Below are 23,600 nucleotides of genomic sequence, written 5' to 3'. Positions count from 1 at the left end.
TATTTACGTAGAACTTCATCAGATTACATCAAAGACTTAGTGATTACTTCAGCGGTAATGTCAAGTTAACCGTTCGTCAAACCGCCCTCGTATAGAATGGAGTTTGAGTCAACAATCAAAAAGTAGTGAAACTACTATTAGATTTATTGTCTTTCAAGAGAAAGTGAATTGAATAATTTGAGCGACAGAACTGGTAATAATTATAAATCAACTTAAGGTATGAACGTTGCCAACACATCGCCATTAGAAACTAATGGTGAATCGATAAGTTTCTATTTGTCTTAGCGGCAAGCTGGTAGAACATGAACATTTCAGGTATGCCACCTGCAGATAATTCAAATTTCCCAGGGACAGGATAGCAAACTGAGGGTCGATGCTGAGAAACCGCAAGATCAACTGAGATCTATTACTGAGGTCAAAGGCAAACACGAAATTACGAACTATTCCAACCTCATGGTAACTAAATAAAGTAGAAAGGTGTACATGAAATCAATATTGATAATTTTCCTCTATATATACGTGGATACATGAAATGAAGCAATGAAATAGGTCATTTGAAAGGATAGGACACAAAAATCCTCACAGAAAGTATTCTGAAAATAAAAAAGGTAATGTTTTCCAGAAAACAGTCCATTAGATTTTAAAATATTTGTTATAAGGACGACAAGTATTTTTAAATGGGGAATATACCATGCTATTAGAGATAATGATCATCGACAATTTTTATGATTGATTTATAACAAAACGTGATTTACTACAAACAAATATTATGGGTATAGATACTAGTATGAGAAATTGTTCATTTTCAAAACTCTAAATCCTTGCACTTACTTAGTAAGTCAGTTTTATATGTAGAGTTGTAATAAATCGTCTAATTTTCATCAAAAGTTTTAGAGTTATGGTTCAAAAATGAATTTTTCACTTGAATATAGAGGGATCTCACAAAAATAAAACCACACAAATACCGAAGGTACTTACTTAGTTCTTTAAAACATTTTAAACCAACGCAAAAACCGTTAATTTTATTGAGAGTGGCAGCAACAAAGACTTAAGTACAAAATAGCAGTGACGTTGGATTTAACCGTTTAAATCGTATAGATTTACTCATTATATAACACTCAATAAGTCAAATAAATAACTAAGAAAAAAACTAGGTTTAATTCATCAATGTAATTTTCTTCAAAAGTAATACACTCATTTCAGTAATTGCTTCTTCATTTGAGTTGAATTCAAGTTCAAATAAACCATCGTTACCATGGACTTGTGAATAAATGCATTGTTTTGGTGAAAAAAGATTTTTTTCTTATCCAAATGCGGTCGTTTCTGCTTAATTTTTGCATTCAAACGATCCCAAAACTCGCTATTTTGGAGATAATGATCTGAAAATACTGAAGTCATAACTTTCCCAGCTTACTGATCGTTCTAATTCCAAAATGAAGTGATACATCCATGTTCCATTCAAATATCTCACACAATTTCAATTTACTGTACGACCACGTTTAAATTCAGCAAACCAATAACCAATGGTACTGTTCGATGAAGCAGAGTCTGGATAAAACTTTTGAAGCTATTGCTGAGCTTGTATAATATTTTTTCCCATCAAGAAGCAATGATAACACATTGAATTGTTTCGAATTCATTATTTTGAGTAGTTTAACTTAGATAGTTGTCACTGATTATTCGAAATGTCGTGAAATTTTGAAAGTTAGTACTCCATCAACGTCATATAGATTTGATAATGGCAGCGCCATCTGTGTCAGTCATACGACTTATTGACTAATTTTTATACGAAGTCTTTATTTGCATCAACCATTTCTCTGAGTCTGTGAGATGTTTATTTTTTTCTGAAGGATATTCATAAATCATTAGGAAGTTCACACTCTAAGGCGGAGCTATTACCAAATAAACCAGGCTATAGAATTTAATAGTTAAGAATATATAATTCTCGCTAATTCCCATCATACACACAGCTTCACTTCACGGAACGTCTAACAGGGCTTTGTATTTTATCGTTTTTGCATTTAATACTCTTATATTTTATCAGTTTCTCGTTGTTTATCCGTAATCGTTTCGAAAAGTAACTACATTTCATTGAATTTTGAATGTTAGGTACTGATGGAGCACAGAAATGTGTTTCTTAAGACATTTATTTGATGGTTGAGCTCACCGCATTATAGTTCAAATCAGCTGCAAAATTTCGTGGGCGTTTTTAGAGGGAAATCAGACAGCGTGAAGCAAATAGTCCACAACTAAATTTCCACAACGGTACAATTAGTCACAGCATTATCACCGTAAACCCTCCAGATAACTTATTATTTCGCTAAATTAAGTTTGATGAACTAATTTCCTTCCGAAGCAATGGTTTTTTTATAGAGATAATTTTTCATAACCGTTATATTTGTTCCTGAATTTTATAGAAAATATCCTCAATTATCCATTCACATGAATCTTGTTTATTCCTCATTCGTCCTCTGTCTGTTCACCCGAATTCATTCCACATCCTTAAGATCACGGTTCAATATTAAAAAGCTGTTTGTATTTTGTGAATAAAGTTTTGATTAGTTACTTTACTTTGGTCATTTGAAACTGTGAGACAAATATTGTTCATTGTTGATTGTTAATTTTTAGTTTTAATCTCAATATATTGAAACATTCTCATTTTTCTCAATTGTTGAAATTTTATAGTCTTGTCATCAGAATCTAATTGTTTCGAAAATCAATTACCAATTTTTTTGGGTGGATTCTATTTTATTTATTACGGTTTAAAGATTGCATATCGGAACTCTGCCATATACAAGTGAAATAAGGAGCAAAACGTGATAATTTTCCTCGACTATATATAGGAAAAACCTTCTTTCCAACTCGTACTCGCCACACAACATAAAATAAATGGTCAACCAACACGCTATGTGTCTCCGACTTTATTCCGGTCGTTTTTGAGTAATTGTGTTTGTTTGAACATATAATTGGAGTGTTACTTTATAATTATTACTAATGAGGATGTTTCCTCCTTGGAAAATATGAGATAATTATCAACACATTAGTTTTGTTCTAGTTTAGAACTAGCTCATTCCATTTATGGTAGATTTAGAATACGATTAATGTGGCATTTCATTTGAAAATTGATAATACAGTAGAGAATGAGCTGAATAATGTTAATTTTCTACTCAAATGCCTATGATCACAATTATACAGGTTGTTTCAAAAAAGGTGATCCCGTCTCTGGAATAGAAAGAAAACTGATAAATATTTGGGGTTTGCTCAGTAAAAAATTTTACACGGTTCTTACCAAGCAGTATTGAACTTTTCCAATATTAGATTTATGAAGCAAAATTCCAAGGAAAGTTAGATTTTTAGATATTCACGATTGGAAAGTTGGAATTTTGATTGAAGAAAACCACGTCTTCAAAGTATTTTTCGCGATAACTCTAAAACCACGCATTTTATCGAAAATAGTGCAGAAAACTAAATTATGGTATAGAGAATCTTATTTTATAAAATGATTCACAAAGCAATATATGATTAGTGAAAGGACACCAAAATCGAAGAATTTTGTTTTTTATTTTATTTTTATTACTTGTAAAATAAATGAGATATTAGCATTTAAAATATCCACTGGAAAATTGACGTTTTTTGAAGCACTGCGATTGATTTTTTTCAGTATTTCTTCACACCAATCGACACAAGCTTTTTTTGAGCGATCGTCCAATTATACGGTATCCACGCGAACAAATATCTCAAAAGTAGCAACCCTCGTTCAATAAATCAACAATCAAGTGAAGCATTCACCCCAAATAAAATGTCTTTATACTCTGATATTGGTGAGCCCAAAACAAGAAAATGAAAAACTGTCATTTTATCACCTTGAAAACGCAAGTAATTCTTAATATATTATTCATTATCCATGGGATTTGTGATGAAAATAATGTTATCATACGTAATTAGTATCACCAGAAGAATACAATCAATCTTGTTGTAGAAAATTTTTCAATATTTCAAATCGGTTTCGATTTATACAAAAAGACTTGTTACCTATTCATTAAAATAGAAATAAGAAGAATCGATAATTTCCATTTGCATTTGAAACGTCGTATTTGTATTGAAACTGGCATAAACATCCCTTTTCATGATTCAGAAGCGTTTTTTTCCCGCTAGAACTGTCATATTCTTAAAGCCAAAAGAATGAAATACAAATCCCCGCGTCAAATACTTTCAATACGGCATATCAGTTCGACGGTATGAAAAGGTTGAAATTTCCTTTTTCAACATTTGAGATTGAAATCCGAAATATTTTTCAAAGCGTAGCAATCACAATTGTACTTGTTTGCCCATATTTAGTTCAAGAACATCGTAATATTTATTTGACAAGGCCTTATATTTATAAGCTGAGGCCTCTTTGAAAAATCCATTGATATCGATCGACTTTTTACGAATTATAGACAATATTTCCGATTCTTAAGGCAATAGGCGATATATAGACAATGTAATCGTTGTACTAAGGACTGTGTTCAGCATACACAATGTGTCAAAATGGATGTGATTATTTAGTACTTTTGTTAGAAGAAAAATCACCAATTTTTCAAATTATAATCTGAAGATAAAACACCTGCATTTGTTTTATCAAATCTCTCCAATCTCTCCATATAGTCGTTTGGAGGACATTCAGATGAGATACCTGGCCTGACCTAGAGATGGCGGTAGTTACTTGAAAAACACCACTCTATTAGAAAGTACACAATTTTTACAGTGTATGTTTCAAGTTTGAAGACTTCACGGTGCTGAGTATTTCTTTTTACAGCCATCAACAGTCAACGTTTCCATTTAATTTGTAAACATTGGTAATCGTAATGTTATGGATTCTACTCTAGGTGAAACTGTGTTAGGTGTTAGGTTATTGTCTGCTTCTTTTTTTTAGTATCTTGTATTACATACTGTTCTTTTTCATTATTTTTTTGATTTTAGGGTGTTAGTAATGAGACTTACCTCATTGGGTGTGTTCCAATAAAGTGTGATGGAGGTAGGAGTGGAAATGGATTTCAATATATTGACGGCGGATGGTGATGCAGGTGGTGTCAACGTCGTCGCTATTTGAGAATATCCACTGAAACCGGCGCTATTGCCGGCTTGTACTCGAAAACAATAGGAATAGAAGGGTTGCAAGCCTTTTACGTTGACCACTGCGAAGGCCATCATCGCAGTGGTCGGCCAAATGAGGTGGCGACTTCAGAAATATTGGAGATGATTTCAAACAGTGCGGTATATCGCATATCAACTGAAAATTTGGACTATAGAAAGCTCGGCGCAAGATGAGTGCCGCGTTTAGTCGCAATTGGACAAAAAAAGCGTCGTGAATACGTTTTCATTTGTTTGGTAATTTTTCACAGAAATAAAGTCCAATTTTTGCAGAGTTTCATAACCATGGATCAAAACGGCTTCAAAGAAGGCAAAGATTGTTCCATCTTCAGGCAAGGTCATGGTGTCGATTTTTTGGGATGTGCTTGGGATAATTCGCATTAGCTATTTTGAAAAAGAAACAACTTTCAAAAAATATCATTATGCGAACTTATTGCAACGCTTGAGCAGAAAAATTAATCAAAACGATTTACGAGACTATTTTCAGCAGTTGCAGCAGTTAAATCTGATCCGCAAGCACAGAGCATTCGTCTACACCTACGAAAAAGCTTTTTCAAAAATGAAGATGTGATGTCAGCAGTTAATGGCTATTTTGAGAAGCTTGACGATTCTTATTGAAAAAAAGGTAAAGAGCTTATTGAACAACGCTTGGAAACGAGTGTGGAGCTAAAAGGAGATTACGTACTGGGATCATTCTCTAAGTGTAGCTTCATTTCAAGATTGTGTTTACCCCTTTTATTTTTAAGTAAGATTTGTCTGTTTTGAATTCGTCATAATTTTTGTTTGATATTTGATTCTGATTTATATATCATTTTCCTAGGTTTATATAACGTATTGTATTTGATATTAACACAATATAGAACGTAACTACAACTATAATACAACATGAATTCTCACCCATACTTTCAAGTGTCGAGTGTCAATATAAAATTTGAAATATACGTATTAGTGCAAAGAGTATTTACTTTCACGTGAAAGTTATGATATTTATTCATAATTGGGGCCGAATTAAGCTTTTCTCAGTGTTTGGGTTTGGAAAAAATATTTGAGTACCTCAAAATTCCAATCAAAATTGTGGATTCACTCTCAATCAACAATGAAAAAAGGTGGAGAAAAGAATGTAATAGAAGACAAGCTGATTGTGTGAAAACAAAGCAGTATGGCGAGTTTACTACTACTTCTTGTCCTTTTCGAAAAGTGAAACATCATTCATAGATTAGAGTTTTGGAGAAGCACTCATTCCGAAATTACTCTAATGATTTTGTAAGTCCAGTGCAAGCCATTTCTACTACTAAATTTTTCGAATGTTTATTCAAGAACTGTATCTAAACCATCCTCGTGTTTTCCTCCACATTGAGTTTTTATGATCCACATCTAAATATTTCAATACGTATTCGTTCAATTAAGTTTGAGTGACAAATTTCTGAATTATACCGATATTATTGAAATTTCAAAATAAACTTCATTTACGTGAAATTCCACTTAATTCAGTTAACTTACTAACTATACTATTTTTCTTGTTAATTAGTAAACTTCCACAGCTTTTCGTAAAGTTTAAATTAAACTCTATTCTTCAAGAAATATTTTAACATTGGCATGACGCTTACTATTTATGAAGTTGTTCGCTGGATGAATATTAATGTTATTATTTCGTGTAAGATATCAATTTCAAACGAAAGCTTACGAATAGTTCAAATACAATATAATACTTCTAATACCAACGTGATTAAAAGTTCTCATATTTTTTTGGTACATACAAATACACTGCCGGTCAATAGCTAGACAACATTATACATATAAATAGCTCAGCAGGCCTTAGAGGCACAAGGCTTAGATTCACTCTACTGCTTTCCTCCATCTATTTTTGTTCGTGGCTGCTTCACGCAAGTTCTTTTCGCCTATTCTTTCTAAATCTTTCCTTTTTCGCTCTTTCTTCCCTTAACAAAGATTTTTGACCCAGCTATTTTCATCCATTCTGGCTATATGCACCATCTAACGAAATCTTTTTGCTCTGACCACATATTCCATCTCAACTTGGCTATACAGTTCTTTGATCTCTGTGTTCGTTGTTCTTCTTTCCAACTCCTCCGAAAACCCTCCTTAGTACTTTTCTCTTCCATATGTTTATTTTGTTCTCATCTCTTTTGTTCATGATCCAGCACTCACTACCATACAGCACCATTGGTTGTATAACTGCGTAACTTGGTGTCTTTTGAAATATCTCAATAGTCCTCCAAGGCTCCAAACGACTCTTTTTGTTGATTTCCCTGATATCAACTCCTTCGTTTGTCATTGTCATTCGCAGCTATTCGAACTCCTGGACTTTATCAAATCTATACTTCTTGTTTTTCACATTCTTACAGCAAGTCCTGGATCTTTCTATTCATCTTAAATCCTGTTCCTAGACGCCTATTTAGTCTCCCGCTACTGAGGAAGGTATAATCCTAAATTGGTATTATCTTTTCCTCTTTCTGCTTAGTCTCTTGCATCGTCATTATGTCAATTCGGTATAATGTCCTTGCCGAAACAACTAAACTAACTATTTATTGTAACGAAACCACATGAGATTGATGAAAAACAAATTACATCCGCATATTCTATTGTTAACCTAACCTAACCTAACCTAACATCTGAAGAAATCATTCTTTTATTTACTTCTAGTTCTAGAAAGGAAGTATAGAATTACCAAGTGCCAAGTACTTCCATGATATTCCAATTGTAGTTAAGGAAACTTCAAAAGGGGTAATTGAAGATGAAATAATGTTTTCAACGCAATTGTTTACAGAAAAGCCAAATAATTAGGGCAAAAACAACGTTTTTTCCAGTTTTTTTATCTATTGTCTTTTTAACGGGGCAAAATATACAAAAATTCTTTTGTAGAAAAATGAAGGTGACAGAATTATACGAAAAAAAATGTTATAATACATGAAATTAGGTTTAAATGCCAATCACCAAGTACGCATAATCTTGACAGTAAGGCAAACCGATCAAATCGTGGAACGATGGAAAAAGCGAAAAGTGAACTGGTGAAAAATGCTGCTTACACTTTGTTTTTGCAAAAACGGTCTTCTGGAATGCCCATATCGGGGTCCATTTTGTATTAAAAAGCATTATAACTAAACATGAAGCTTGGAGGTGACTCAAATTTCATCCCAAGTTCTGTTTGATTGAAAAATTTCAAATTACGACATAGGATACGGCAAATTGAAATGAGGAACCGAAAGAAGATGACTCGGAACCATCTCATGGTGAGGCGGTTATTACAATTGAAGAGAATTAGAGATCTAGTTGCTATTTAGAGAGAGTCGACATTGAAGCGGACAACTATTAAGACATTCTTCATACCACAGCTTTAATTTTAATAACAGATAGAGATAGATGGAAAATAAATAAAAATTTCAACTATTCGAACCATCTCTAACAACATTAGTTGGGATAATCGACACTCTACTGAATTTAAATTTATATATATAAAAATATGTCACCACCAATGATTAGGTTAGTTATTAAAAAATGAAGGTCTAATTATTGCTAAGAGAAATCACAACGCCCACTAGCCCACTAACATTCATATTGCCAATTTAATTACTTAGAATTTATATATAATTTGTATTTTTCAATCAAATATTCATTTTTTTACGAGAAACTCCTAAATGCACTCGACGCTGTGTGCAAAAGTGTGGGCAAATCAAAAGTCTCTGGTAAATCACCGAATTTGTATTATCTCACGTCGACACCATTTTATAATTTTTTTTGCTAAGGTCAATGCGATGGCGATATCCTTACAAATAAAGAATTTTCAAATTTTTTTTGTTCCAAATCACTACAAGAGCTGGAATCATGTCAACTAGGGTACACCGTTTTTTTTGTAGCCCCCACTTCACCCGCCTTCAATTTATTGAAATTCTGACTCAATAAATATCAAATAACAAAATGGATGCTAGAAATTTTTTTAGTTCGATTTATTGTCAAAAATAAAATATTTCTTCAAGTTCTAGTTTATGGAAATAGGTTTAGCTGAACTGGACTCAAAATTTTGCCTTTTTTAATTCAACATGGGCAAATACGTTCTCTAGTAGTGTACGTAAAATTCTAAAAATAATTTTCGCTTGTTTCTCTAGGCCACTTTTGTTGTGATTTTTTTCCCTGAAGCTCTAAGATAATCCGTTATTGAGATATGGACTGCACTAACCTTATACTCTATACTCTATACTCTATACTCTATACTCTATACTCTATACTCTATACTCTATACTCTATACTCTATACTCTATACTCTATACTCTATACTCTATACTCTATACTCTATACTCTATACTCTATACTCTATACTCTATACTCTATACTCTATACTCTATACTCTATACTCTATACTCTATACTCTATACTCTATACTCTATACTCTATACTCTATACTCTATACTCTATACTCTATACTCTATACTCTATACTCTATACTCTATACTCTATACTCTATACTCTATACTCTATACTCTATACTCTATACTCTATATATATTACATTGAGATTTTTCGCACAAATTATAATAAACACTGTATCATTTTTCGCTCAAATCATTCGAGAAATTCATCAGAGTGAGTTTTTCACCAAAAATATTCCCGAAATTTACATATTCAAACAAATCTGGAAATTCGCCAGTGCTGGTAAGCTTCTAGCCTAAAATTTCATGCAAGCGAGGAGTTGAGTTTGTAAATTTATATTCGAAGAAAACAAAAGGCGAGTCTTGTTACAGAATTTTCCCCTAAATTTACACGTGAAACGATGTTGAGCTTCAGTTCGTTGATATCCGAGATTAGTGTGAGCAAACATACCGTTATTGTTATCGAAACATGGGCTTAGATTATTGCGCCCACTGAAGGATTACCAATTTCATAGTCGTCTCTATTTACATGGAATTTCGTTATGAGCAGCATACACACTTCAAGTACTAAAACGAGGGGGTTCCAGAATACTAATAATTATTATACAGTAACTAAATAATACAATATGTTATTTGTGACCAATTATTTTGACACACCGACTCAATATCAAACGATACAAAGCAAACAGCAATAATTTGTGTCAATTATTTTAATAAGTATTGCATCAGCAACGTTGGGAGTAGATATTATAAACAATAATTTTATTTTGTACAAGTCAAAAGAATGAGTTTCTCTTTTGAGCCCAAAAATAGGTAACCACCAAACCAACACTCCCAATTACACTACCTTCGCGATAACCAAGTTAGTGAAGTGTTAGTGTGAATAGTGTGTTTAATATGAATATCACCAATAATTCCAAATATTTCAACTTAGAGGACAGTATTGCTAGATTTCCAACCATCATATGGTTATGTAGGGGATGAATTATATCACTCAGTATACACTTATCAATATTTAATTTATTATTCAATATCTATTATTATTTTGAGTAATCTAAATTAGTAATTTGGTTAAGAAGAGCCTAATATTAGATTATATAATAAAAATCAGTCAAATCTCACACGCTTCACCTGTATGTGGGTTTGTTTTTGTAACTGTCCTTTGAACTAAACTAAGATCACGTGGTTTATTTGATGAAAATTTCGAACCTTCGATCCCCGTGTTGGAAATTAAACACTTCTATGAACTTACCAACTATAAGGCTCGGTATAAGTTTCGATGAGATGTATCAATAAAAAACGCGGGGTGTAATTATTGTCAAATGGGCCATAGAGAAAATGACGTTGCGAACTCGCGACACGGAAAAATATTTTATACGGGACGTAGCAAAAAGACGCACATATTTATGCTAAATAGCATCCAGTTATTGTTGAATTTCCGGTGATGAATAGTGATCGTACAAGAAGTAGCCTCCGAAGACTTACAAGAAATGTAAAAATCGTGTTTATCTGCAAGTCATTAGTACCGTTTCGAACGTATTTTTTGATTTAGAAGAATTGTTGAATCTCTATCATCTAGCGTTTTTTTTTTAATTGATACATCTCGTCGAAACTTGTACCGAGCCGTATAATTGGTAAGGTTGTTGAATGGCTTTTTAATCAGAATTTGTTCCGTGTATCTATTTTTTAGGAAATTTACAATTAGTATATTATACAGCAAACCATCAGTCCTGTAACGAGATATGGAACTAAAAATTGAAAAAGGAATACGGTTACGTAAACTGAGAAACAAGCTTTTAAAGCACATGGAACTGAGAATTTGGAAATAATTTTTAAAATAAGCTTCACAGCCTGGAGCACTTTGTGCTATACTTTCACCAGTATTTTTTGTTCTTTATTGTTTTAAGGTTATTTTTGGAAGTTTTTCCAACTTTTCAAGATGTGCTTCAAGTTAAAAGATGACCTTTAAAAAAATAGGTAGCTTATATATAACTCTGGGTTAATGAAATTTAGTTATATCTCTTGCCATGGTGCATAATCATTCATTTCCACAGTTTGTTTTCTCAATTTAATGTTCTGATGTGTCGTCCGTTCATGGACAAGGCTTTACATAGGTTTGGTTGAATCATTGATATGGCAAACCCTTATGAGGCTAGTATCTTAAGCAGTAAAGAAGAGAGGTTATTTGATACGGCAATATTTGATACTTTTTCTGTAGTAGAGCCGGTCTCCTTACTTGATAACCGCTCCTCGTATGATCATGATAATCAATTCAAAGGAGAATAATATAATAAGAGATGGTTATAGCAAAAATAGCAGAGAAAACTAAGTAACTTTACAATATTTATGTAAACAGAAAATGACTGTTCTTCCATGATGTCGACTAGACACCCTTTGGGTTGTAACTTGATGGCCACCATTTTGTAATGGAAAACATAAGCAAAATGTTGATTATAATCAACTGTACGATACGTTATCAATTCACTCTTTTATTACAGGAACGGTCGGTGTTCAAAGATTTGAACAACAACCTACGTATACGGAAGTTAATCCGGGTCAAGATGCGCTCATTGTCTGCAAAGTTTTCAACAAACGCGGATCCTGTTCCTGGCAAAAGGACAACAAGGTGAGTTTATTATATATTATCAATAACAATTCCTTATTATCGCTATAACAAAACTATCATCATAGGTCAAAAGCTGGTAAATATTCTCCGTTTTATGAATAAGTTAATTTCTATAATAGGCTATAGTAGAGGAAATTTCATCCGCACACAACAAAATATGTTTTTTACCCATGTATCACTAATTTATAAATAATGGAACTAAATCCAATAAAATGGTTTAATTTTCAAACTAAATATTCTGTTCGGAAGGAGATTACCAATTAAGGAGATTAGGTATACCGGTTGACGGCAACATATTATGCGGATGGTGTTTTGTTGGTTTATGTTATTATGGTCTAATCTCACAGAAATACGTCGCATCGTTTTAGGAGCTCTTATGGATACAGTGAGTTTGAACAAGTAAAAATCGAAGCAACGATATGCCAATTAGGAAAAGCGATAGATCAAAATAAATATTTCGTTTAATTAATTCTGATTAATCATAACAAATTTTCCTGTAGACTTAAGACAAACCCAAAACTCAAATGATTATAATAATAATTATAAAGTTGTATAAACAAATTATCTGTTAATTATCATGTCTGATTCCATAGATACCAAGGAAAGTAAGAAATTACTCATACTTTTCGTGCTATAACTTTACTAAACAAAGATAGATCCAGCAGCATGCACATGCGTTGAGTCGGCGTGTCTGTGATAACTAACTCGAGTTACCGTTCCACTGCCATCTCTTGGTTCACTAGTAGTACTAAACGTACATGAAAACAACAGTTTCCTCCCTACTTTTTGCGGTATATTCCAAATTCTAATCATTCCTCCAACTATTTTTCGAAGTAATTCATTGGAATTGTACCAACCGATACGATCGTGATCTTATACATATTTCCAATTATGGGGAGAAAGAAGTTTCACAAATGCAACCGAAAAAAAATGAGACAAACGACAGTCTTTTATTACATTCAAGTAGAGCTATAAATATATAGATAAATATATGTACGTACGTATCATATACACCGCGACACATAGATCTATTGGGACATGTATCTAGTATGATCTAGTACGTACATGCTGCATTTTGTGCTAAATCTAGCATCTCAAGATATCCATCGAGGCGACAGCGACATAGATAATTATTATGAAACTACCACTATACCGGTTATTTTTGTATTTTCTTTAACATTTCTATGCCATTTTAAACAAAAGATCGCCATCTTTTAATCTTTCATCTACACCTTTCAAAACTCTTTACAATTTTTCACATAATTGAATATATTTATTGTAATATTTAACTTGTTTTACCTTTCGATAGTCGTACTGGAAGCTCTGGTACTTTATCAACAGCTTGAGAAGTTGAGGACTAAAGCACAAGAGCAGTTTCTGTAAAACAATACACGCATTGTTGACATTTAGGGGTCAGACGGCGTCGTGCTACAGCCACGTAAACATGTTCGGCATTTTTGATGCTCCCGCCAAGTGTGAATTTGCAAAGTGTGATTCGTTTTCTACAGGCTATAGTGCTGCAGAAACCCATCGGACAATGAGTCGTGCGTATGGGGAAAACTTCATGAGTGAATGGTGTCGAATGTTTGAAGAAGGCTGTAATGCTGTGAATGATCGAAGGAGCCAAAGACGCAAATATGTCGTTTCAGATGACCTGGTTCAACGAGTTGACAAAATGGTTAAAGAAAACCGCAGATCCATCATTTTTGCTTTGTCTATGAAGTTTTCAGAAGTTTCGAGGTCTGTTTGGTACTCTAAAATCTGTCGTTTCATATGACCTGGTTCAACGAATTGACAGAGTTGTTAAATCAATTCCCAGATTCATTATTACTGCTTTGTCTATGGAATTTCTAGAAGTTTCAAGGTCTGTTTTGTACCTTATTGCTACTGAACGGTTAGGCTACATTGGCGGCAACTTTTTTTGAAGAGGGTATTGAGAAGCTTGTCCACAGATATGGCAAATGTCTCAATCTCTTCGGTGATTATATCGAAAACTAAATGTACCAATGTTTTGGTAATGAAATTATTGTTTTTTATGAACTTGTCTTTTATTTATGGCCTATCGGAGGCTGAAAAGAAAACGGCCCTTGTATATATTTTTTACTCCGATATCCTCAACTTATCTCAATAAATTTCTTTCGTGTTCTACTGGACTTAAACTTATAGAGGTTCATATTTTAGAAAAAAATCTATTTTCCAATTCCTATTCATCGGTTTATTCATCAGAATTTTATGATAAACCATGAATATCTGTGCATTGCACTTTTGAAATGATCCTTGTATTTACACGTACTATACTAAATGTCAATGTTAAAATCACTTTTATCGTATCACGTCACTTGCATTCACCGGATCATATTCTTGAGAAGATGCTTATTTAATAATGGGTTATATTTTTTCTTTCTACTGGGTTTACATTAACTTTGTGAGTTGAAGCTATTTATCTTGTATTGTGTTGGATAACGATAAAATATTTCCTTTTTGGTTGAGCGAAAATTCAATACCATAAATCTGTATTAAATCGGAATGGTGCATTTAATTCGAGGGAAATCGTAAATTTGAATTTTAAATAAGAAGCTATACACCTACCTTTATTTATTTAGAGACGTTCGATGTCCATTATTAATGTCTCCAATTCTCGTAAGCCAAAGGGTTGAAAAGGTTATTTATATATTCAATTATTATCGTTTAAATGTGGAAAAGATCCTTACTGGCACCATTAGGAGTATCGAAATGTGGAATACAAGGGTTTCAAATTACTACAGATCAGATATTCGCCAACTGCGTAAAAATATGAGAAGTAACAGAATAGCTTAAGAATGGATATCTTCTTCACAAAGATGCTATAAAAACCTCATTTATTGCAGATTTCAGTTATTGTATTAAATAATTATAGGGATTAATATATTGATTATATTGATTTCAGACGAATGCAAATGTCGTAAAAAACTTGGTAGCCGAGTGAATCGAAACAATTTATGTCTGCACAAAATCATTTCGAACTAATTTTTCCATGTACATAGACAAATACTTCTCCTATATCTTCATGTCATTATTACTAAATAGCAAAACTATATTTTCTGTGGTGGGTTGGTAACCCTGATTAAAAGTTTCATTTTGACAGTTGACTGGACGGAGCATTATTCGGTCATGTATGAAGGCGGTGTGAGGTTATTTCAATTTCAAGATACTATTTACAATGAGTTATGAATAGTTTTCTAATAAAGTGAATAAAGTCATGAAATATGGACAAAACATATAAATTTACAATGAAGAAGTTTCTTGGAAAGATCTAACTTTGAAGTTAATAACTTTTAAATTCAAATAATATTTCCAAAGTCAACTGTCAAGCATGAATCAGTGCTACCAACCGATCACTTACGTTTTGGTGTAATTTCTTCAATGTGTATTTTCAACAATTTTTCTATGAATATGTAAGGTAAATAGAGGCCTAAACAGAGTGTAAACCACTCGTAACAGAAAGTCATTCCAGTATTTGTTCCATCGGCTACTTGCGCTATGCGTGTCCAAATTTAGAACTCTTGCTGTAATAAAAAGCCTTTCAAAGTTTTATTCTAATATAAACTATTATCTACCAATCCTTTGGAAAATCAATAGAAATAAGAAAACTATCGTTCAATTTTCAATAGTAACTACATCTGCCAAATTCTAGAAGTTGTTTTTAAGAAATTATTGTGGAGTTAATCTATATATGATAAATAGTATCGATATACGAAGTTTGCTACTAAAGTTTTGACATATGGCAACACTGATGTGAAGATGTTTGTCATTTTTAATCATGAACGTACTCAGAACGTGAGCTATTTGAGTTGTTTACAAATACTTGGAAATTGAAACACCAATTTTGATGAAAAAAAGTATTAAATCACGAAAATTTCGGGTCGCACTTTGCCACAGAATGGATTTCGTTGGAAGTCATCAAAAATCGTCTGTTGTACCAGAAAACATCGATGCTGAGCATAAGTTGATATTGCAAGATCGTCATGTGAGGCACCGTGAGATTGAGGCATTTTTGGACATTAGTTCCACTCCCTTTAGCTGTCAAAAAGATTTGTTCGCGTTAACAATCACTTAAATACAACTCTTGTCAACTGGCGCGAAGAAATGCTAAAAAAATCCAATCACGGTGCTTCAAAACACATCGTGACAGAAATCATGGATTTATGAATATGAATTAAAAACTAAACAATAAAACAACAAAAGGCTGCCTATTTTTTCGGTTTTGAAACAGTCAAAACATCGAATTGATGGGTCATTCGCCGTATAGTCCTTGTTTGGCACCCAATGATTTCATTTTATTCACATGTTATGGAGGTACCTCAATCGTAATGGACAAAATGCATCGACAATTGGCTTAAACGCATCCAGAAGTGTACTCATGCGAATATTATGAATACAATTATATTATAAGTTTTGTTTTTATTTACCTATCTCAAAACTTGAATAGCAACCCTTGTATAACTTTATTTGTATTATACAAATTTGTGCACTCATAGAAAAAGTATAATATGGAACATTTGAGGAAAGGAAAGTACCTTTCTCACTCTTGTTTTTGTGGAATTTGTCCTCGAGGCTTGCTCTACGTAAACCCACATTCGGGAGAAAAGTTGAACCTTCCCCACTTGTTGCTCGATATATTCATTGCAACATATGTACGAAATAGTATTGTCATAATTAATGTCATCTTTACATATTAAAATCTAATTTCTTTGAAGTTATTTTGTAATAGCTACCAAGTGACATTCTGTCCTAACCGTATAAGTGAAAAAAGAAAGTATTTTGGTTTTGGTAGAGCATGGTAATGGACTGGCATTTTTCACTTACACATACAATTAAATAAAAACTGTACAAAGCCCGTTATGAATTGAATATTGAGCAGGGATTGGAATATGCAAAAATATTTTGACATATTATCAACGGAATCTTTGATAGGTTACGACATTGTGCAATTATTTTATGTGACTATTGAATATTCTAGATATTTCAGTTCTCACTTCGACAAAGGGGGGATTTCGTCTCAATATGCCTACTCAACGTAACGAATCACACCTTTTTGGTTGACTCAATGGCCTCAATATTTCCGTCAGGGCAAAAGAACAATCGTTGTCTGTCATAAATTCCGATATTTCATCTAACCTCGCTCAACGTCACGTCCATACCGGACACCATCTCTCTAAACACAAGCAGAGATTACCTTCAACTAGGAAACATCTTCTTCATCTACCTCTTTCCGATGTCACTTTGGTTTGTTCCAGTGCCATTTTTTTCCAAAAGCTCTTCAAGAAGACACTCATTTCGTCAATAATATACTTCCCATACACAAAAAGACAAAATTCTCTAATAGATACACCATATTAACAAAGTTTAGACAGCTAGATCACTAGTTGGATCAAGATCATAGACAGCTAGATCACTAGTTGGATCAAGATGTGATTGTGTTCTTGAAGGTAAAAGCATTATCGTTTGCATATATCTCCACCCTTTTTATATATTTTTTTTATGTTTAGGTTCTATTTTCTTGGTGTGAAATTCCAAGGAGTACAAAGATTGTTGCCTTAGAATCAACCAAAATTCATTACTTGGAATAGGCAGGTTGAAACCACGGAATTGGATCACTACAAACGTGTAGTACACTGTATTTACCCTATGAATAAGAGTTTCTTTATGTGTTTAAATTGAAATTGATGATAAAAATCAGAATTTACTAATTTTTGTCTCTAATTAAAATTGTTGTATTACACTTTTAATATTTTTATTGGACACAATTTTTTTATTAGTATAATCATGGAATCTGCTAAACACTTTCTGCTCAGAATTTATGGGATTAATTGATTTGGGAAGTCCTTGAACGCCATGCCAACAAATCCCAAGATAAGATTAACACGTTGACTGCCAACTACAAAATAATTCATAATTCACCTCCCCTGAGTTTTTTTTGCATAATTCAACTAAGAAATGGAAATCCTACGTTTTCTACACTTTTCAGTGAACAATTTTCATTAAAATTATCATTTTTAATAATTTAATGCGATTAAATGGAATTGCGGAAGTTGCCTTGGCAGTCAACGTGTTAATAAACAACTGATGTAAGATAAGAGATCCGGCAACCTACTATGATATCTTGATGAAAATTTATTTATATGACGTAGCCCATAAATTTGATTACTCGGAAAATTGATGTAATAAACCAGTCCCGAAGCCGGATTAAGATGTTGCATAAAAAATCACTTTAAAAACCGTTATCATTTCAAGAATGGCTATGACCCTTTTTGCTGTTGATAATCCTGAATAGACTGTATGAAGCTCATTATACTCGATAAGAGAAAGGATGAAGCAAAAAAGAAAAACCACTTCACTAGCTTTGTTAGTTTATAGAACACTAATATAAACATAAAGTACAAAATATTTACAAATCTCATTCATATCTGGAACAGTGAAACACTAAGCATGAAATACGAGTGTCGTTATAACATGACAACCAAAATAGAGAGCTATCGCGTATATAATATTGCTCTGACTATTTGAAATGTGTGTTTTTCGTTCTAAAGAATGACCAATTCCTATCAAGTCTAATGGGGGTCTGACATGGCCATCTATCTCGAACAAAAAATGAGTTATATGGAACAGAGATCACTTCCGAATGAAAAACTTATAATATCAACGTTTTATCTTTGAAAAAGTAGCGTTTTCTGTGGAATTTTTCGTTCTTCAATCCGAATGTCATCGAAATGAATCATTGAAGTATTTGCTATATTAGTTTTTTGATTCTAGTTTCAACATTCGCATCTTTAAATCAAGTATCTTGGAACAAAGTTGAACGAGATACTGCAAATGAATCGGAAGAGATTTAAAGTGAAATTTCGTTCGCATTTTGGTTACATATGGTTATTTTAAAGATGAAAAAATATTATAAATGCCGCAGATTTTTTATTAACGGATAGAAATGAAATATATGTGAATTCCAGACCTTTTTTTTCCATATTTCGAATCAATCACTTCATAATTTTATCATTTTTCAAAAAAATGCACCCCCATTTTTATTAATATTTATTATATTCTGGGAAACAACGCATCGTTCACTTTTTTTTGTGACAAATTTTACGAAAATTGTTATTTATTGTGATCGAATTGAAATTAATTGTATTTGACGTTTAAATGAATCAGATTTTAAAGTTGATACTCAAAAAATTTGAGAATGTCTACTCGAAACTACTTTTATTGTACGAGCATCTCTATCATTGAACCACTACAGCCCTTCGCATTTTCTAGTCCATTATCTACGAAACTATTTATGAATGTATTTGCTCAGAACTCTACTAAAGGTATACCATCATTATGCCAACTCTGGTTAATGTAAATGAAGACTTACCCCAATACCCACCCAATAGAGGGTGGGTTTATAATCACAATAAATGCAATTTCTATCTACATTCCTTCTATGTACAATTATACACAATTCTATACACTCCTGTATACTACATACTACTGTATACAACTATTCAACTATATTCAAAATTGTACCAGAATCTATTTATATTTTCATCACATGGTCCTTATCTGAGACTTATAGTATGGTTCAATTATTGATATCTACATAAGTTCCTAAATGTACAATAACTACCTCTTAGATGTTTAACAATATTATGAACACAATTTTGGTTGTAATTAAACTTGTCCTCGTGTCGGTTCAACTCAGTTCTTATTGGCTTTTTATGACCTTCGGGGATAAATCGCGTCTCTAATAATTCCATGATTCTTAATTAAAATTTCTGAAAAAATATTATAAATGCCGCAGATTTTTTATTAACGGATAGAAATGAAATATATGTGAATTCCAGAACTTTTTTTTCCATATTTCGAATCAATCACTTCATAATTTTATCATTTTTCAAAAAAATGCACCCCCATTTTTATTAATATTTATTATATTCTGGGAAACAACGCATCGTTCACTTTTTTTTGTGACAAATTTTACGAAAATTTTTATTTATTGTGATCGAATTGAAATTAATTGTATTTGACGTTTAAATGAATCAGATTTTAAAGTTGATACTCAAAAAGTTTGAGAATGTCTACTCGAAACTACTTTTATTGTACGAGCATCTCTATCATTGAACCACTACAGCCCTTCGCATTTTCTAGTCCATTATCTACGAAACTATTTATAAAGGTATTTGCTCAGAACTCTACTAAAGGTATACCATCATTATGCCAACTCTGGTTAATGTAAATGAAGACTTACCCCAATACTACATACTACTGTATACAACTATTCAACTATATTCAAAATTGTACCAGAATCTATTTATATTTTCATCACATGGTCCTTATCTGAGACTTATAGTATGGTTCAATTATTGATATCTACATAAGTTCCTAAATGTACAATAACTACCTCTTAGATGTTTAACAATATTATGAACACAATTTTGGTTGTAATTAAACTTGTCCTCGTGTCGGTTCAACTCAGTTCTTATTGGCTTTTTATGACCTTCGGGGACAAATCGCGTCTCTAATAATTCCATGATTCTTAATTAAAATTTCATGATAAAAATGTCCCCATAAATTTCTGTCGGTTTGCATTCAATTTCACTGATTTTATTTCGTGCTGCGTTTTGATAAATTAGAATAGGAACTATCAAAAATTGGACTCTTTATGATGATATTATGATGAGAAACAAATATTGTTGGACTCTATTCTACAAAATTTTCGTTTCTATTTATGGGAATGACCTATATTAACAATATTCTCACTTACTTACTTACCCGCTTCCTGTTTAGCTCGTCTCTTCTTTTTACATTCCTTCTCCTTCTGGCTCTGCCTATTCTCTTATTTTTGTTTGTTAGGCTCTCCAATATCACTTCATTTGTTTTGTCCGCCTTTATTGTCACTATGTGTCCAAACTATCCCAATTGTTGTTGATCGATTTTTTGCACCGGACTCACTACGTTCAATTCGGGTCTAATTATGTCATTCCTTATTTCCTCGAGTCTATTCAACACCGCTATTCCTTCTTGCTCATTTGAATTAGACAATGCACTTCGAAACGTTTATCTTCAGAGCCTATTTGATCGTTATCGACAAAATGTACTGATTTTATTTTCAAGTAGGTATTTCTTGACATTGTTTTTGAACAATTGGTAGGCCTAGCTCTTCATCATATGACCAATATAATTTCTCAGATTGCAGAGTATGATTCCTCGTAAATAATAATTTGCCAACAAAACTTTTGAGATCGTCAATTTCGATAGGAAAATTGTTCTTTACTCTTTTCGCATAGCGAATAGATTCAGAGCGAAAATGTTGATGAAAATCTTCGTTCAAGAATATTTGAAGCGGTGTAAGCTTACCAAGTTCTTCATATATATTTTCAACCACAGTTTGCTCAGACTCAATAGTTTGAGACACGTTTTTACAAACAGGATTCTCCTTTATCCATTTTGATACCACTAATCTTGATTTTCTTCTTTTTTTTCTGTTTTTCTATCACTATTAGTACTAGCTAGAACCTCTTCACCAGCTTTATAGTTTCCCCAGCTTCAGCTTCATCTGTTTCTTGATAATGTACGTACCAGGTGTATCATAAGCATCCATCAGATCTAGAACATCATCGTCGCCTTTATCTGCTTCACTAAAAGAATCAGATTCTATTGGAACCACAACCAGGTCTACGGAATCTATATTTGTACCAAAACTTATCTCGTTCAAATTCAGCTTCTAGTTCGGAAATACTTTCTTTATCGTCATTATCTAGATCATGATAGAGGTCATCAAGAAACTTTTTACATTTTATTTTTTAAACTTAATTTAAGCGATCAAATAATGAAGCATCCCGATGTTCCGATTATATGATATCTAGTTTTATAAAAGGAAATATGATTTATGAAAATTTAAATAAATAAATACTTATGGAGTAATCCTCTTATAAAAGTGAAGAATCTGTTAATGGCGTAGAACTGATATTGTGTAATAACTTGCAGGTTTCAGAAAATCAAAGCTTTGATGGAAACCCATATTTTTAAATACATTTCTGTGTATGGAAAACATTTTATTAAAGGTCAAAGGTCAAAAAAATGAGTTTTTCGTAATTTTCAGCAAAACGGTGAGTTTTATGATGAAAATACCTCTGACAAAAATTGTAGATTATAAAATTATCTACAAAAAACGTATTTACAATTTTTTCTTACAAGCCACTGTTCTTTGAGATATAATGATCCAAAAATTTGTAACAGTTGTCGTGTTTAATGGTTTCCCCAATATATTTTCAGCAGTAAACTTTTCTTACAACATTGATATGAACAGAGACTTGTCAATATTTCTAAGAAATTTCTGTTGACGAAGATGTTGCTAAAGTTCGACGATGCTGTTCTACAGTTTTGATATTTCTCGTGCAACCATTATAGCAATTAAATAAGACAGTAAATCTGAAACATTATAACTTTTACAACTTTTTGAATCGTTATATCTCATAAACGGTGGCTTATGGGGAAAAAGAATTAACAAGTTTTTTATAGATAATTTTATTATCTACAATTTTTGTCTTAAGTAGTTTGATGGTAAAACTCACCGTTTTACTGAAAAACTCATTTTTTTTCTACTTTTGACCTTGAATAAAAATTTTGCATACACTGAAATGATGAAAAACTTTCAAATTCTATTTTAAATTGTATTTTAAGCAATTTTATTGATTTTCAGTTTTCACTCTTATTTTTTGGTCTAATTTGACCGGACTATAATGGGTTAAAAAAAAAATTAAACGGTTTAGGATTTTTGTTGAGCGTGAGATATGAGATATGAGGTGAATTTATTCGACTTCCTATATAAGTTGAACTTTTAGTCAGAAACTAATAAAACTAAATGTGTTGCAATATACGAAACCTGCAAGGGTGTAACGTTTTATGGTTGGCTTGGTTAAACAGTTGTTACGACCTCGAGGTAGTTCCAAAATAATATTTTCCAAGATTACTAAAAACAATGTCCAACACTAAATTGTTCCGCGTGAGGATCAGATAACAAATATGGAATTTCGTTTTGTTAAAGCGCAATCTAATTTTCTGAGCAAAACGTGATGTGAGGAACAGAGTAGATTATCACATTGAGCAGAGACAACAATTATTTTTCAACTATTTACGAGGATGGTCCCAAAAGTAACGGCCCAACAAAGAGAAGAGAAAATTTTGGGAAAAACTATATCTATTTTTAACGTAATCTCTTTTCAGCTCTATACATTTCAATCTCCCCAAAATAGGCACCTCTTCATTATTGGAAAGTCTTTGAACGCCGAAAACAATCCGAGTGTACTGAATCTGGCCAATAGGGTGCACGGGGTAGCAATTCAAACTTCAAGTCAATAATTTTGGCTATGTGCATTGTATTTATGCAAAAACACTTTCTTCTTAGCCAAAAGCAGCAGTGTTTGCTTGATTTCTTCATTCACA

At 32.4% G+C, this 23,600-nt stretch overlaps 1 protein-coding gene across 1 annotated transcript in view; it reads left to right on the top strand.

Moving 5' to 3' along the window:
* Positions 1-23,600, top strand: part of LOC130897478 (kin of IRRE-like protein 2) — a 557,819-nt gene that overhangs the window by 247,792 nt on the left and 286,427 nt on the right. Inside the window, exon 2 of the mRNA XM_057806357.1 lies at positions 12,013-12,140. Coding sequence (XP_057662340.1) covers positions 12,013-12,140 — 128 coding nt within the window. The remainder of the gene's footprint in view (positions 1-12,012; positions 12,141-23,600) is intronic.

This window comes from Diorhabda carinulata, chromosome 8 (genome assembly GCF_026250575.1).
Source record: "Diorhabda carinulata isolate Delta chromosome 8, icDioCari1.1, whole genome shotgun sequence".
NCBI classification, from domain to species: domain Eukaryota; kingdom Metazoa; phylum Arthropoda; class Insecta; order Coleoptera; family Chrysomelidae; genus Diorhabda; species Diorhabda carinulata.
This window is presented reverse-complemented; position numbering and strand designations above follow the sequence as displayed.